Here is a 17,733-nt window from a genome sequence, read left to right on the forward strand (position 1 = left end):
TCTTTATTTAATCCAAGACTTATGGATTAAATCTTATTCTTCTTTCTGATTGACTGGGATAAAAAATAATATAATTATTCCAATATACACAGAAAAAATTTGGGGGGAGGGACAGTTATTATTGATAGTATAAATATGTTTCTCTGGTTTTTCATTCTTTGTCTGGAATGTATTTTGCATTAGTTCGCATAAAAAGATATGCCATAATTTTTATCAATAATTTTAATGTGCTGTTTTCGTTTGGACCAAAGTATCTGTAAACTTTGAAAAATGTATATGTATTTTTATGTAAATATATGCCTGACTTCAGTTTTCATTATTTCTTTATAGAGAGACTCCACTTATCAGAGTCTCTGGCTTATCGTGAGCAGTTTTATCCTTTGAAATTTCTCTTTCAGAGAAAAATCAAGATAATTCAGAAAACCATTTTACAGTACTTTACCTTGAGAGATTTTTTTCTTTAGTATCAGTCTTTTTATTACAGAAGTTCTAGCTTGCATAGTAAAAGCTATCCATGGAATCTTAAGAAATGAGAAACAGGAAATTGGGTTGTGTAATATAAATAAATACATATATGTGTGTGTGTGTGTTTTTAAATAGTTGCTTTCCCATCTAGATTTTAAATTTTTTACAAACTGCTAAGTGGACATGAAAGAATATTAATCTAAATGTTTAATGTCACTATTCTAATCTATTGAATCTAAACAACCTCCTTGTTTTAGATACTATATCATATGACTATCGTTATCAAAGTCAAATTTCCCTCTATTATTAAATTGAGTTGTTCAAGAATTTTTTATTGGTTATTTAATAATAGTTATTATGTGACGGCTTAGTGGAAGAGTGTGTGTTTAGACACACTAGTCCTCAAGATAATTTCAGGTTTGTCTGTGTTTACAGATCATGAAGTAAAGTGGACTTCTGGCAAGCATCCAGTTAATTTTTATCAGTGTAGGTAGACTGACCAGATAATGTTCTTCAGCTACTCTCCTTCCATTTCCTCAATGGTTTTTTGTATTTCTACACAACTAATGATCAGAAAAAATTATTACAGGTGCCCATTTCAACAAGTCACAGAAAGGAGATGAACAGGGCTTGAACCAATATGGATAGTAAGAAAATTATTTTGTGTATGAAGCTGCATTCTTTTGTAACACGGTGTGTAAAATTTATAATAGAGCAAAAACAGGTCTTGACCAAATAATATGAAATACTTTTCTTCTGTAGACATTGAGAAAGAGTAAATATGGATGACTGTTATTTGCTTTGGGTCCCTGGACATACTGAAGGTGACTCCCTTATATGTGGTATCTGTCACTTCTCCCCTGAGGAGTCATGAAAGTTAAGGTGACAGCTTCTTTTTTTAAATGTTCCAAGGCACTAAACAAAAATACCCATAGGAAAAATGCCACATCTGAATATAGATACTTTCTGAGAGGTGCATTTATTTTATTACTGATAGTCTTTTTTTCTCTCTGTCTCTCTTTTTCTTCTGTAGCAGTTATATGCTGCCCAGCTAGCTGCAATGCAGGTATCTCCAGGAGGAAAGCTCCCAGGCATACCCCAAGGCAACCTTGGTGCTGCTGTATCTCCTACCAGCATTCACACAGACAAGAGCACAAACAGCCCACCACCCAAAAGCAAGGTACCCTTTTGAAGAAACTGCATGTCTTGCCATTTAGAGTTTTACTTTGCATTCAGCGATATTTACTGAATATATATTATATGTGGCAGCAACTGGGCTAACCTCTGGGTTTTCACAGAGATAAGAGTCTAGTAGGATCAGTAAGGTGTGTGTGTAAATTTACATACATACATTTAGTCATTCGTTTATTCAACAAGTGTGTATTAATAGCTATAATAGGAAATGTGATTGATACAAAGATTTATAAAATAGGTATTCTGTACCCAAGTAACTTACCATCTTATAAAATAGGCACCCACTCTATGATACAAAGCCTTATAAAGAGTTACAGATAAAGGGCATTGGAAGTTATTAGGACAAAAAGATTACCTTCAGTGAGAGATCCTGTGAAGCGTTTCCAAAAGAAGGGACAACTGGAATAGACCTTAAAATATGAGTACAATTAGGACATACAAAAAATGTTTTATTTAAATATCAATAACTGTTATAATGTGGTATAGATATAGTTTTACAGATATCATTCATCCAATGAGATTATCATGTACAGGATATGAAGATAATAATAGTGTTAGAAGTAAGACTATTTAGAAATGGTTTTCTTTGGGGAACTAAGGAAACATTTCCTGAGAGAACATGGAAAAAGATGAGAGGAGTTTCAAATAATTGGTCTCTTGGCTTAGAAGAAGAGAAAAGCAGAAAAATTAATGTGAATTTTTCTTGTGTTTGTTAAGATTTTACTTAGATGATGATATATGAATATATTAGACTTTCTATGAAAGAAGGAAGAAGAGTAACCATAGAGTAGTCTTCCCTGAGGTTACTTGGGGAAATAATCACACATGTTTTATGACTATTAGAAAATGTTAAGGAGAAAACTGACACAGTTAGTTTACCCCAAAATAACAATGTTTTGTCTTTTGCTGAATTACCCAGAAAATTGCTTCTGGTCTTCATTTCATGAATGCCCTGTTGAATTGTCTGAAGAATTACAGGATAAGAGTAGTCAAAGCAGGTGAAAAAAATACATAGAGAAAAAAATTAGAAAACATTGAAAGAGAAAAAAATCCGAGAATTTTTTTTAATCCTTTTCTACTGCCCTGGCAGATACCTTTCACAGTTAATTTATTAATCCAGAAAGTAAATTGGAAAAGAGAAGGAATTGGTTGGGAAAGTGCCCTCCAGCCTCCATCTTCTCAGAACTCGCAAGTTCTTTTCTATATTATTAAGAGATAAATACATTTGGATTTTAACTTAACCTGGACAAGGACCTTAGACAGTGATTCACCAGCAATATATGCAGATATGTAGTGCAAAATCTTGTACACACTACTGTGACGTTAGGAAATATACATATGCCACTTTAAGGATCTCTTTCAGCTGTGTAATAGACCTTGCATGTTCTTTGCTTAATGTATACCGGAGACCTGGTCTGCTTTTCTTTATAATCACAGCAGAAGATACATTTTTAAAACCTGGTAATAATTATAACATTTATTAAATAAGATTTAACTTAAAGTAGTGATATTTTGGTGTCTCCATGGACCAGCAGTTTTAATGTTTTACATGTACAGGCTAACTTTGAGTAAAATAAATAGCTGTGGCAGCATAGTCATTGTCACACACAAATAACTCTCTGAGGTATCATTCTCGGTTTTTTTCCTTGATTTATTAATGTGATTTCACATCATGTTTCATAATGATCCTTTACATTAGGACATTTCATTTTATGATTTTAGAGTATCCACTTCATTCATAAATGACTAATGGGTTTTTTTCCTTACCTCTAGAATAACTTTTTATCATTAATATCTTCTCCCCAAATCACCTACTCAAATAATCGTGAAGCTTTTGATGTTATTCAGCCTCATCCATTTATGCACCTGTTTATTCATTCATATATTCAAATGTTTATTGAGCAGTTGCTACAATGATCCTTTCTTCGGTAACTGTGAACGATGACAAATGTAAAAGTGACTGAAGGTTTGCTTTGCCAAGTTTAGGACACTGCTTTATGAGCTATATGGTTCTAGACATTCACAGAACCCCGTAGACTAGGTGCAAAGACTGATTCTTTCAGTAATGTTAAAATTCTGCCACATTCTATGGTTTCATATACCTCTGTTTATTTAGTAGTAGTGAAAAAGTGGATTGTGTTTTATAGCTATGATTATACATTATTTACAAAATGTATTTATAGTTTATTTTTAAATTTCAGTTACTTTTTGAAAATGAGCTCTTGTGATTTTTCTATCACATAAGGTTTAAGAAAACTGTGGATGTTGTATTTCTTCTCGTCTGCAGTTATTGTAAAATACGTAAAAAGTTTAACCAAGAATTAAGTGCCTGTTTTTAAGTAACAACAAAGATTTAATAAAAATACATCCTTTCTTTGCTCAGTGTCCTCTAGCGTGCTGTCTACAACCACTCTTATTGTCAGAAAAGATGTCTTAAGTGTGCTTGTGTTTTAGCTCAGCAGTAAACTTTAGTGGGTTAAAAATAGCCAGACCAATAAATATTACTGCTGTCATATTAATGAAGAACAGGGCCAAAAAAAATACAACCAACAGTAAATAGAGAGGACCCATTTCAATACATGAATTTAGTTTCCTGTAACCTGGAATTGACATTTATACATAGCATAATAAACATTTTGACTTCACAAAGCTATTTTACTTATATAATAGCTATCATTTATTATTGTATTTATATTTTTAAACAATCAATTCTTAGTGTCCTGGAGGCATTTTCTATGTGTTTTATTGGTAGATTTTCATGTCTCTCTTACTATAAAACAGAATTATTTTATCAAAGGCCTTTGTGTTGTTTGCATACCTACCTGGCATAAACCAAAGTGATGGTTTATGGTGAAAGTACATTGGTTGTTTGGAACAATGGAATCGTAAGCCACATCCAGGTGATGATGTAAGGAAAATGATCTTATGGGCAGCTGTCAAAAATCAACCATGTTCTCCGTGTTTTATTGCCTGCCCTTCTTCCTAGGTGTGCTTCTGCCTTTGACTCATAACTCTAGAGAAGGACACAAACAAAACTTATTTGCAATTTGCAAAAAATGGAAGGGGGGAATCAAAAGGAGGGGCTCCAAAAGACTGTAAAATTGTACAGCATGAGTCCTCTGATGCATGCTGTTTTCAATCTGCTGTGTGCCAGTTGGAGGCTTGGGGAGTGTGTGCACTCACGAGAAAGGATAATGCTGAGAAATGATAGAGTGGCTGTGACCTCCAAGCTCAGCCTGGAAATCCAAGACATTGATTTCACTTAGCATTCCTGCTGAGAAATCTGGCGGAGTTCAGTTGTAATAAAAGAACAAGATTCTGTTCTAATGGTAATGGCGTATGACAGACATATCACTTTGTCTGTCCTCAGCACCAGAGAGAGGAGAATTGGAGAAAGGTCACCTGACCTGCCTGTGATGTCGTCGGAGTGCTGTACTGAGCTCTGAACTCCCGCCTCGGAACATAATTATTTATAATATTAAATGATAAAGAAAGCTTTAGAGGACTCACAGTGAACCTCTAAAAACTGCACACGGGAATTATGTTCTGTAAATGTGAAAGCACAGAAAGGACTCTGGTCTCTTCAAAATCTGCATTGGAGAACATGGATAGTGTTGCTTGTTGAGTTCTATGTCCTTGAACTTATTGTTTGTGAACTGTTTTCATTAATTCCTGACATACTGTCATTAATTAACTTTCCTTTTTTTATGCCTTGATTTTATTAGGCGTAAGCCAAGAAAAGTTTTTTTTCATGGTCTGTTTTGCTGAAGATTGGAAAATTAACACCATCAGCGGGTTTTTAAAATTTCTCAGGTGTTATATAAAATCTTTCTTAATACATGTACACTTGTCTCTTTAGCGATTATTTAACTTTTTCTCCTGTGGCTCCTACTCCAGGACTATTTTTTTCATTGACCAAGAAAAGAAAATATATTTAGTTTTTCAGAGTTATTCTCGTAGTCCTCACAGCTGCATTTATGAGTAAATATTGGTAAAATACTTTGAATGAAAGTACGAAATCTAGAACTTTTGTGCACAAGAGATCTTGTTTAAAGGAAATTCCAAAAATAATTCTACTTCTCATATTAAGGAAAATTATTTAGTTAAGGTATTGGTTAGCAGTATTGGTCCTTGAATCTCATATACAATATTGCTGCTTTGAGTCTGCTTGTTTTCCTTAACGAAAGTTTAAATTAATTTGTTTACAGTTTAGTGTATTCAGTGACTTTCATTTTTGTACCATATATTTCTTTGTTTAAATGATTTTCTGCATTACTTGTTGCAGTCTTTTAAGAACCTAGATAGCCTTTGCTTCGTGGTAGTAATTTATCTCTTGATAACATTTGTTTTGTAAGAATAAGTTATTTCTTTAAAAAATAATAGAATCAATATTAGCCTTAAAATAGTTATCTGGAAGGAAGAGTATTTTTACTTAGTTTCAGGCACAACTCACACACTTTTTGGTAATGATTAGGCTTATAACTCCATGTTATCGAGAGATCCTCATATGTCGTAGATGTGCTAACCATCTGAACTTCACATTTTAAGTGTTTTGCCTTGGCCAAAGTAGCCACCTCTTGGGAAAATTCTAAGAGCAACTTGGAAATACTATTAAATGTCTCTTGGTATTTGATGAAAACTTATATATTGCCTACAGCAGCCAAGAGGAGTTAGTTTGAAAAGCTGATGACAAGAGAGAATTCCTGGGTGCGTTTCTTTTAACCTTGCCATGACCCTAGTCATACCCCTGGTCACAGTTGTGTCTCTGTCAATGACAGGAGCACAGAGATTGTCTGAATCAATTTTTTTGTTGTTCTTTTCAAATACTTCTGGCAGTGATGTTCCCATTTGCTCAGCAGTAGCACCTGAGAGTTATGACAAGGAAAAGAAATATTTTTCCAACAAGCCAGAAACAACCCTAGCCAGCTGACCAAACACAATCCGATTCTTTCAGCTGCAATATCCTTATAAATATTGCTTCAAGTTCAGAAGCAAGAAGTGGAACTGTATTGTTAACTGATCTTCTTTTATAGGCACAGTAATGGAGATCTTTTCTGATTTGGTAGCCATATATTTCTGTTAATAACCTGAGATTTCTATTAGGGCACCTATTTTTTGCTGTAATGGTACCAATCACATAGTTTCATGCTATCAAGTAAGCATTGTATCAATACGCACTGATCTGCAGGGTAGAATTTTGTAGTTTAATACTCTGAGTCACAGACTGTGGTACACATACTCACAAGATTGGTTACCAATACATTGTGAGTATGAGAAATCAGAAGATAATCATGATTCATCCGAATTGAAAATTAGTTCTAGCAGGAGATTTGGGAAACAGAGCTTTTTTGCTAACTTTAAGATAGTCATCTTTAATGCCAATTGGGGGGAAAGACTGAATAAAAAAATGCACAAACACAGTGTAACCACAACCAAGTCTAACCACTACCAATACTAATTAGAAAAACACAATTTTTAATATTTGACAAAAACATTCTTTCAAGATAAAGTACAAGACATCAAAGTGATTTTGTAAATTTTAATTGGACCAGGAAGTGCTAAGGCTTCCACAGGAGTATTTCCATGATGAAAAGTTCGAAAAGCATTGCTCAGTATAGCTAAAACTTAATTTAGTATTTTTCACATTTTATCTGGCCATGAAAAGTTTTTAGTAGTAGTAATTGCTAGAGATGTAATTTCCAATATGTAAAAAGCTCCTCGGAAACTACTGTTTGACTTATTCTTAGAGATTTTCAGGTCAAGATCTCAAATAATCATTATTCACCACACAGGGCTAGAACTGGTCTCTGAGTGTAGCATCTCTAAGTAATCCACGTGCTTAAATACTGTTAATAAAAGAGGAGCTGCCCTTCATCTATATACATAAGATCAAATAAAATCACTGATTTGTCTTGAAACTGTTGGACCTGGTGCTTTTGTAGATTTCATTTCTCCTAAAACTTCAAAATAGAAAGGGATATTAGCCTCAGCTAATTATAACCACGTTCAAATTGGCCATTTTCTTTTCTTCTGCTTTAAACACTGCTGGCATATCAATTAAGTGCTAGAATCTCCCTAATACCTTGCTCTGTACAGCTGCTTTGTGCTTTGCTGAACAGCTGTTGAACACTCCTCTCTCCCCTGTATTTCAGTATCTGTGAAATAACTGTCTGTGAGCCTTTGAGATGTGATATGGATGTGTCATACTCAAGAGGTGAATTCATTTGAGAACAATCACCCCATAGGGTTAAACTGTAAATGTGGCCCATTATCATTATCATCACTTCCTGGGTGGGACATATTTACAGTGGATAGAACATAGTCGCCCTGTCATTTTAAATAAAATAGTTTTCTTTTCGTGGTCCCATGTTGCTAAACTGAAATATGTTAAATGAAGTGTTATCAACAGAACCCCTGTGATGAGCCTTCTCCTCTCTATTTCATCTGTATTCAGTTGACAGGAATCTCAAACAGCTAGGTACTTAAACAGAGGCTTTTCTGAAACAATGGTATTAAATATCCAAGTAGGTCATTTGGTGATATATTCTTATGACTCAGGAAGAGGGGGGTTGGCCACATTTGTAACATAAAAGCAATAAAAATTATAAAACAAAGAGATAGACTAGTTATAATCTTGGCATTTAAAAAAAGAAAAATATACAGAGGGATTTAGGTAGTGTCCTTTGAATTCAACTGGCCTGGCCTCTGTTCTCCAGTTTACTGCTTTTGTTTTGACAGGAACCTGTCTTGAACACAGCAGCCAGCTCTGATGAGCCATGTCAAAGCTTTTTTTTTTTTTTTTTGTGAGGAGGGTCGGCTCTGAGCTAACATCTGCCAATCCTCCTCTTTTTTTTCTTGCTGAGGAAGACTGGCCCTGGGCTAACATCCATGCCTATCTTCCTCCACTTTATATGGAACACTGCCGCAGCATGGTTTGACAAGTGGTGCGTCAGTGCGCGCCCGGGATCTGAACTGAGAAACCCCGGGCCGCTGCAGGGGAGCGCGCGCACTTAACCGCTTGTGCCACCAGGCCGGCCCCTCAAAGCTTTTTGATAACGCAAACCATGGGGAAAGCAAGAGGATGTTGAGTATGTGCAGACACAGGAAGATCCACAGAATCACATTTTTTAAGTGAAAGTTGCTCTCTAAAATAGGTCCACCCCAAAGCCGATTCACTGTCCCAAAAACTGTGTGTTTAAAGCATTTTAATTTTAAAACCAGGCAGTTAAAATAGGGAAGAAAAACAAGAACAACATGAAAGGATGTTCCTGTAGAGGAGGAGTATCTAGTACAGCCTCAATGAGCATCATGGCTAAACATGGTAAGTCATTACTGCGTCAGAGACTAAGAAACCAAAAGTACACTTCTGTAGTTATCTTTCCTTTTAGGAAATCATTTATAATTTTGGCTTCCTAAAGCATTCTTCAAATCAATTAAAATTCTTTATTTTCTATCCTAAATTATTGATCCATGCTTCATTTGAGCTATTGATTATTGACCCCTTTCATCCCTTTTGCCCTCACCTATATTGGAACTGGAACTCTTTGAATAGAGAAGTGAGAAGTGAAACCATGGAGGACTACCCTAAACCTCAGATTTGATTCTCTCTCTTTCTTTAATTAAATATATGCTGCTTATACATTATTTCCTATTCATAAAACAGGAAGAATTTTAATGGTCTCTTTCAGAGATGCCCCAGTGTATAGATTTGTTTCTAAAATTACAAGTACTAATGTCTTATTTAGGTTGATGGGAAATAGTATATATGCATATTTATTTGTTAGATTTGATCAACGGATTTCCTCTAGAGAGAACAAAGCATTCTACTAATATTTTAAAATGTTACACAAAGGAGAATGGATAAAAAACAATACAGTAATTTAGCAGATGTAGATGTAAGTCAAGAAAATAAAGAGATGAACATTCTAAGCTGAAGACAGACAAGTTCAAAACCTAAAGTATTCAAAAGTTTCATTTATTTAAAAAAATGTACCAGATATTTTGTTTATAGAATTATGGAAGCTTAAGTAAGAAGGAAACTCAGAAGGTATTCAGTCCAACACACAATAACCCAGTAACGAGGTCACTTTGCCTCTGCCTGGTCTCTTACAATGACAGGGAGCCCACCCCTCCATGAAATGGCATTATTGTATTCTGAGTAACTCGTAATATCACAATATTCTTATTTAAATAGAACTGTAATCAACTTTCCAGGATTTCAAGTGTGGTTCCACTGAATGACAATTGTATTTGTTAGTACTCTTTCAGTTGCAACTGGTAGAAAACCCAACTGATGCTGGATTAAACAAAAAGAAAATGTATTCACTCACATTTTTAAAAAAATTATTCTGAATTCTAAGGTGTGGCTTAATCAGGAACTCAAACAATATCACATGGAATTGGTTTCTATTTCTTAACTCTGTTCTTTTCTCATTCTTGGAAGGACTCAAGGACTTTCAGTTTTTAGTGTTCTATAGCACGCTATGCTTACATCTACCATTCGTTGATTCAACAAATCTTAATTTATACCTAGCATGTACCAAGTTGAGTTCAAGGCAGTAGAACTACAGCTACTATAGCTAAGAACAAAACAGTTTGTCCTCTTGAGATTTTGCAGTCTAAGGGAAAGAGAGAAAATATGAGAAATTAAACAAATAGATAATTTCATATATTGGTAAGTACTATGAAAATAATAAAACATGGTAAAAGAGAGTGCCTGGGGACAAATGAGGAGGTCTTCTTGAGACAGAGCTATAAGGGAAGCCCTCTCTGAGACCTAAATCATGAAAAGGAAAGTACTGTAGAGTAGGAAGAAATTTTCCTCTACCCTTCTAGGTTCTTCTGGCTGGTCTAAGAATTAAATTGATGTAAGACAGAATAACAGGAGAAAATCAAATGAAGTTTAATAACATGTATACATGGGAGAAACCCAGGAAAACTAACTTGCCACAATGGCCCAAGCCACCACCTTAAAGACCATCTTCAGCTAAAGACAAAAGAGGATGTTGGGGGTAGTGGTTTGGGACTTCAAAGGGGAGGAAGGCAATTCACATTCAGATGGAAAAGCAAATGTTTAGTAAACAAATGTTTGCCATGCTATGCAGGGACAATGGGACATGGAGAGGACTTTGATCAAATGGGCCTTACTAGGTTCCTCCCTGTCTATCACACCTAGTTCATATTATACTATAGTTATCTATGCTGATAGCTCCTTCCTGGAACAGGCTTCTATCTTAAATTCTTTTAAGCAGTTAGGGGGAAGGTCAAAGTTTCTTCCTGAGTCTTTTGTTCTTAAAAATCATCAGACCAAAGTAATCCTCAAGTTAAAGAGACACATTTTTGGATGGCAAATTCTGCTCCCTACAGTACCAGAAAAGTCTGAGGAAAACATATTCTAAACGGGAGGAACAGTAATTGCAGACCCTAATATGTGAGTGAAATTAACAAATTCAAGGTTTAGAAAATAGGCTGGGATAGCTGAAATGCAGTGAACGTGAGGGAGAATGATAAGAAATGAGGTTGGGAAGGAGAAAGACCAGATCATGTAGGACTTTTTCATGTTAAGGAGTTTGAATTAGATTCTAAGTGCATTCATTTTTAGAGAGAAATGATATATTTTCCATTTGTCATACCACTCATTAAACTGTTGCAATTACCTACTCATTGTCTTCCTTTCTTTGAGGAAAAAGAAATTTTTTTTCTTTTATCCCTTGGACCAATTGATTAATATGTTAAGCTTCTCTATAGTACTTTCCTAGAAACACTCTGGAATTTGAGACCTAATGAAATATCCTGGACCTTGCCATTGGAGAGAGAAGACAATTTAATTCAACAAATGTCTATTAATTGCCTGTGATATGTCAGTCAGAGTCCTAGGACCTGAGGATACTGGTGAACAGTATAGACAGGTCTGTGCCCTCATGGAGCATGGAGTATGTAGTGAGGGATATGGTGAGGGATATGGGCAGAAAGAGACATCATATACAGCCTGCTAAGGGCAGTAAGTGCGTGCTGGGAATGTGAATTTAACCGAGAATATTTCCTGGGTTTTCTTCAGATTCACTTACTTTATCAGGGTTTTTTCATTAGTAATATAAGAAAACACACACAACTGATAGTACCTGTCACCACCTGTATGAAGCAAATTACAAGCTTGTGTTTTTGGAGTGATATTTTGGTACTAACACTAACACATGAGTATTGATTTAAATGTAATCACCTTAAAAAATTATAAATTGCTATTTACTAGTGCTCATAAGAGTTTTGGAACTCTTTTTTTACTTTATGTATTTTGAACAGGTTAACAAGCCACATAGACTCTAATTTCTAATTAATGTGATGTTTGCTTTTGATATTTGTTTTTTTAATTTTTGATTTTTACCCAAAACTTTATAACCCAGTGTGATTTCAGCAGATCTGCCAAATGCAGCAGACTTTTAGCTATCTTAAAAAAAAAAAAAAATCAGTGAAAAATATGCTATAATCTCAAAACAACTACAACAGAGTAGTTTTTAAATTATGAATAATATCCTGAATTGAGTATTTTTGAGAGGACAACTTTCTTTCAAAATCTCTCTCTCTCTCCCTCCCTCCCTCTTTGTCTCCTTTCCTCCATCCCTCCCTTGCCCTCCTCCCCTCCTTCCCTTCCTTCAGTTATAAGCTTTATTAAAGTCACACTTCTTGTCATATAAATATGCAGTGCCACCCATTTAAAAAAAACTTCTATAAAATTTCTGTTAAACTTCTGTAAGTAATGTGATTATTTTCTTGGTAAAAAAAAATCATCGTATGATTTATTTAAACATGTGCATTCATAATGCACTTAAAATTCTTTTTATTTTACTGATATTGAGATTATATACAAAGTTCTACTGATATATCTATTTTATTGTATTATATTCTGTAAAGTGAGATTCTTTTTTAGTTATACCTATTTTCACATTTTCTCATGCACATACAATATGGAAGTTGTATTAATTGCATAGTTAACCTAAGGAGAAATAGAGACTATTTTAATCCAGAGCCTGTCCACAAAGTTATAAGATAATGAAGTTCTCCCTCATCATTCATGTATTTCTCATTACTTCTAATAATCAAGTTAAAAACAGTCATTCTTAATTATGGTTTTTTAAACAAAGACCAGAAATTATATGACTTGATTAGTATTAAATGTGAAAAAAAATGTCTTTACTAGATGCACAGTGAGTGTGTCGTTCACATTGACTGTAAATTATTGTTTAGAGTCTGCTTAATACGATCAGAAGAATTTGCAAGCACATATTCCTTATCTCATGTATCTTAAAGTTTGAGAACTTAGGATACACAGAATAGCATTCAAACATAGAGTAGCTTTCTTTTTTTTTTGGAAATAGGGAACAATTTTATAACTCTTACTTGAAAATATATTTGAAATTTTTTCTATACTGAAATAAGAATTTTGCTCATTGTAATTTTAATCTTATAAATATTAGATTTGAAAAGTGCATTCTTAATGGCTCAGAGTATTGAATATTGCTAAGAATTTGTTTAACAGAGTGCTACTTGGAAATCAGCATGCCTACGAATGCAAGGGGCTAACTATCATGAACAGCTAGCAATTGCCCTTAGCTGAATCCTGAAGTGCCCTAAGGTGTTCATGGGAAGAATGTGCCCCTTTCCTAGTAGTAGACCTTCTTGTAGATAATATAATTGGATGCTTCTTAGAATTACACACTCCCCCTTGTGAGCTGCAGGACTTTCAATTGCAATATCCCACAACTTTTAGCACTGTACTTCCAACTATGGACTAGCTGATTCCACTGGGTGACTTTTTCAGAACCCAACAGCTTAAAAAAAATATCCTTTATGATTTTGGTTTTTCAAAAGGATAAAGATGAGATCTCTAAATTTAGACAAAATGAAGACCAGAATTTTCATTTTATAGGTTTTACATTACCAAAATAATGTGAAGGAAAAAATGTATACTCAAATAGATAAAAATTCATTTTCCCCAAATTGTTGGCCAATACCAGAAAAGACTAAGAACCTTACATTTTCGTAAAACCACAAAATATTTTTTATTAAAGCTCTGTTGTAGTTCTTTGCAAAACCAATTATCAGTATTGAGATTCTGTATGGGACTTTCGTTTAAATTAGGCCTTTCAATAACCAAGGAATCTTATTTTTTCTAGTTTATTATATAATTTGAGCTGTTATGGTTTGTTGTGCAATTTTGATGACTTTTGGCAGCGTAGATATTTCATAAATAGGAGAAAAAGAAATTGAGACCAAAAATGGAAAGGACTAAATACTGCAAAAAATTTTCTCTTGTGGTATTTCCAGTAGCACTTAAAATAACATAAGAAAAAAATACTGGTTGTGAAGTATGTATAAAAGCATTATGACAGCAATAGGAATGTCCTTAAATAAGTACAGATTTGTGTTTTCTATACTTCTCTATGCAACTCTTTTGAGGATCAGAGTTTCATTTTAAGTCAGCAGGAGCTCTATATTCAGGTCAACCCTATATAAATACAGGGCAAGACAAGAATTTTGGGTCAAATGATGGAATTTTTAGTGCTAATTTTCATGTAAACAGGGCTGTCATTTATCTAAAAAATGATGGTTGTGATCCAGTTTTAAGGGAACCTCTGGGTAATTTTTGTTTGATTTGGTTTTTCTTTTTTTTTTCTATTAGCATTCACAGAGTTGCAGGGAACTAGAATTCTGATCTGTTATACCTGCAACTATAATTTATGGACTTGCAACAAATTAAGTGAAGGAAAGATTAATTCCGTTAGATTGATCATATTAGAAACACTTCCTTTATCCATTGAATTTTAAGTGGCTGGCCCATAATATACACTCAATAAATATTTACTAGATTAAATATTTATATTGTACAACTTGTTCTTAATAATGTGAATTTAAACTTTATCACTGTGATATAGTTTTTACTGTATATTTATTGTTGCAGTTACTTTTTTTTGTATGTCTGTATAAGGATTTTTTTTTTAATTGAGTGATATGTTTTTTAGCTATTGCCAGGTGAACTTTTGGACCTTTGATGTAATCATATTATTTTCTAGAATTCTGGGCATATAAAATACAACATTGAGAATTTCATGAGACAAAATAAATATTAAAAAAAAGTTATAAAATATTCTTTCAAAATATACTTGAATCCTGTTTTAAAAAACTGGATCCGCTTAAAATGCACAGGTAATAAAATATAATTTATCCTAAGTGAGATATCTTCTACTGGGAAAAGAGACATGAGAATGTCTTCCTTTGGAAAGAGACATGTTCCAAGCAATAGAGATACATTTTGCTTAAAACAAAGCTGTATGTTTCTTCACTGGTTTATATAATTTTTTAAAAATCACGTAATGACTAAGTTATTCGTAAATGAGGTCTCTAGAGACCCTTTTAGAAGATGTCAAACAACACTTATTGGGGCCTAGTCAGTAAACCTTTTGGGCACCTATAATACGCTGGACACTGTGGTAGAATAAAAGAGAACAATAATTAACACCCTGTACAGTGCAATGGGAAAGACAAAGTAACAATTAAAATACTATAGAGTAAGTACTGGTCCAATAATAATATGGAAGTAAGGAAAAAGTTCTCAGCACAACCTGGGGAGAAATAGGATAAGGAAAGACTTCCAAAAGATGTGTCATTTAGGTTGTTGAAGGAAAACAAAACAGCCTGTGCAAAGACATGTAGGAATGAAAGAGTAGAGTGTTGGATTTCATCTGAATTTTAGAGAAAGAAATAAGGTAACTCTAGAACTTTGGGAGTGAACCTTAGAAGAATGAAAATGTAAAGATAAAAGTCTCTAAAGAATGAAGTCTAACCTCCTTACCCTGGCATTCTGTGATCTAGCCCCACCTACCTAACTAGCCTATCTGTGATCTAGCCCCACCTACCTAACTAGCCTAATTTATTACTTCTGTCTTTCTCCCAATCCCAGCAATTTGTGGTCCAGATGGAATCACTTCCTCATGTATGATGTTATTTCAACTCTTTTTGCCTATGTTTGTGCCACTCTACCTCTCTGGATTGTGTTTTCCCTTTTCATCCCACTTTTCCCTTTTGCCTTGAACCTGCTAATAAGATCTATCTCGACTATCACCTCTATGCAGAATTGGCTATTCCATCATATGTGACCCCACTGCACAGATACATACTCTTTGTGTAGTATCATAGCACCCTTATAACACTTGAGTGCACTTGTCTTCCCTTTTATGACTTTGTGTTCCTTGAGGGTAGGGATTATATCTCATTCATCCTTAGCACCAAGCATAATATTTGACATGTAATCGTTGGTCTAGTGCTGCTACAAGAATAAACAAACAAATAAGCAAATCATCTGTGGAAATAAGCCAAGATATTGTGATCAAACTTATGACTAGGTTTGGGACCCGTTAGGTGGAAGCATCAAAGATCAACGGCTTGATAGGAGGATAGTCTGAATGCAGCATGAGCAGAATACCATTGTACTGAAGTGAAACAATCAAAGCTGCTGTACTGTGTAGAAAGACCATGTGCACAGAAAGGTTATGGAACCTGAAAGTAAGTTTTGTCATTGTTTATCCTGCAGTCTAGGTGAGATACTCTGGATTTGGGAATTATGAGCATTCCAATCATTGGAGAGATGTTGTTTGTAGTGAAACGTGCATAATTTACCAGTCCTTACTATGGTCTGAATGAAGTACTCACTATTTACTTCTTTTTGCCCTGACTCTAATTGTGAAATGTGCTTTTGCAGATATCTTGAAATTAGGAGAAGAGTACCTTAAAAAACTCAGCAGTATTCTGGTGAGGTATGAATTAATTAATTGGCATTCTGGCTTATACAGTAGCCTCGTGAGTTTGTTTATTATAAATACATCTTCAAGTGAATGGCCTCCCATATAAATGCTGAAGAATTAAGTGGATGCTAAAATGAAAGGCACAGGCTTATACTAATATTGGCTATTTTTGTTATATTGTTTAATTGACAGTTCAAATAAAATTTTAGGAGGGAAATTTTGTTTTCCTCCCTTAGTTTTTGTAAGATTATCTTTCTTCTTCTCTTTTATGCCAAACAATATAGCTCAAATATGGTGAGAAATATCCCAACTATACACAGTCACATATATGTTTATACTATATATGTTATATATAAACATATGTATATTCCATCCCCTTACTACAAGAATCAAGAATGCAGATTCATTTTATTTGACAATCTAATGACCCAAAGCAACATTCAAAATAAGGTCAAATACAAGGTAAATGCACTCATTCTTTCTCCTTAGGTCAGTTTAAAAGATAGGATCAAAACTCTTATGTAATGATATCATTATAGTTGTTATATAAAATATTTTGTGCTGTCCAGACTGTGAAATGTATTATTCTTTTAATGTTATAGGTTGGGAAAATTTAAACATGAGGCATTACAGCTGAATTTCACTATACATTAATTATTTTTAATTGACTATTTCTTAAATGAATATCTGATAAATCAGTCTTGCAATTCCTCGTGCTTCATGGCATGCTTAAGTCAATACAGACACCTAAGAAGCATTATGCCATGAGAGCTTTAATACCAAATTTGAGATCATTATAATTAAAATCAGACTCTTACCTGATACTCGATTCTAAGCCTTTCCATCTTTATTGAATTTTCTTTGGCCTATACCTTGAATTTAATATTATAACAACAATAGGCAGAATATATAATCAAGCTAAGCATCTTTAATATGTTGAGAAAAAAGTATTTTATCTCCAGGGCACAACATACAAACTGGCCTTAACTGACATTCTATATAAATAGTCATCACCCCTTAGAATTCTTTAAAGACATCAGTTTCCTTCTGGTCACTGCCATGAAGACAAAGAATGCCTTAATGACTCTATTGAGGTTATCATTAAAATCAAAGGAGATTTGCAGACATCAGCTGTAAATCACTATAAAATGGCCTATGGGTAACCTTTGACACAACTCATTTGAAATAAACCTGGGATGGATTCATAGCCTTTAGTCAAGCCAGTAGGTGGGCTAACAGTCTTTTCCATCCTCTCCTTCATTTCTTGCAATATTAGTTC

The 17,733-nt window shown here is 34.1% G+C and overlaps 1 protein-coding gene across 7 annotated transcripts in view; it reads left to right on the top strand.

Moving 5' to 3' along the window:
* SOX5 (SRY-box transcription factor 5) overlaps positions 1-17,733 on the top strand; it is a 964,162-nt gene that overhangs the window by 890,732 nt on the left and 55,697 nt on the right. For all 7 annotated transcript variants that reach the window (XM_087442676.1, XM_087442678.1, XM_087442679.1 and 4 more), the window contains one exon: positions 1,499-1,645. In XM_087442676.1, the coding sequence (XP_087298802.1) occupies positions 1,499-1,645 (147 nt within the window). The remainder of the gene's footprint in view (positions 1-1,498; positions 1,646-17,733) is intronic.

This window comes from Ceratotherium simum, chromosome 17 (assembly GCF_057802395.1).
Source record: "Ceratotherium simum simum isolate JZ-2026a chromosome 17, ASM5780239v1, whole genome shotgun sequence".
NCBI classification, from domain to species: Eukaryota; Metazoa; Chordata; class Mammalia; order Perissodactyla; family Rhinocerotidae; genus Ceratotherium; species Ceratotherium simum.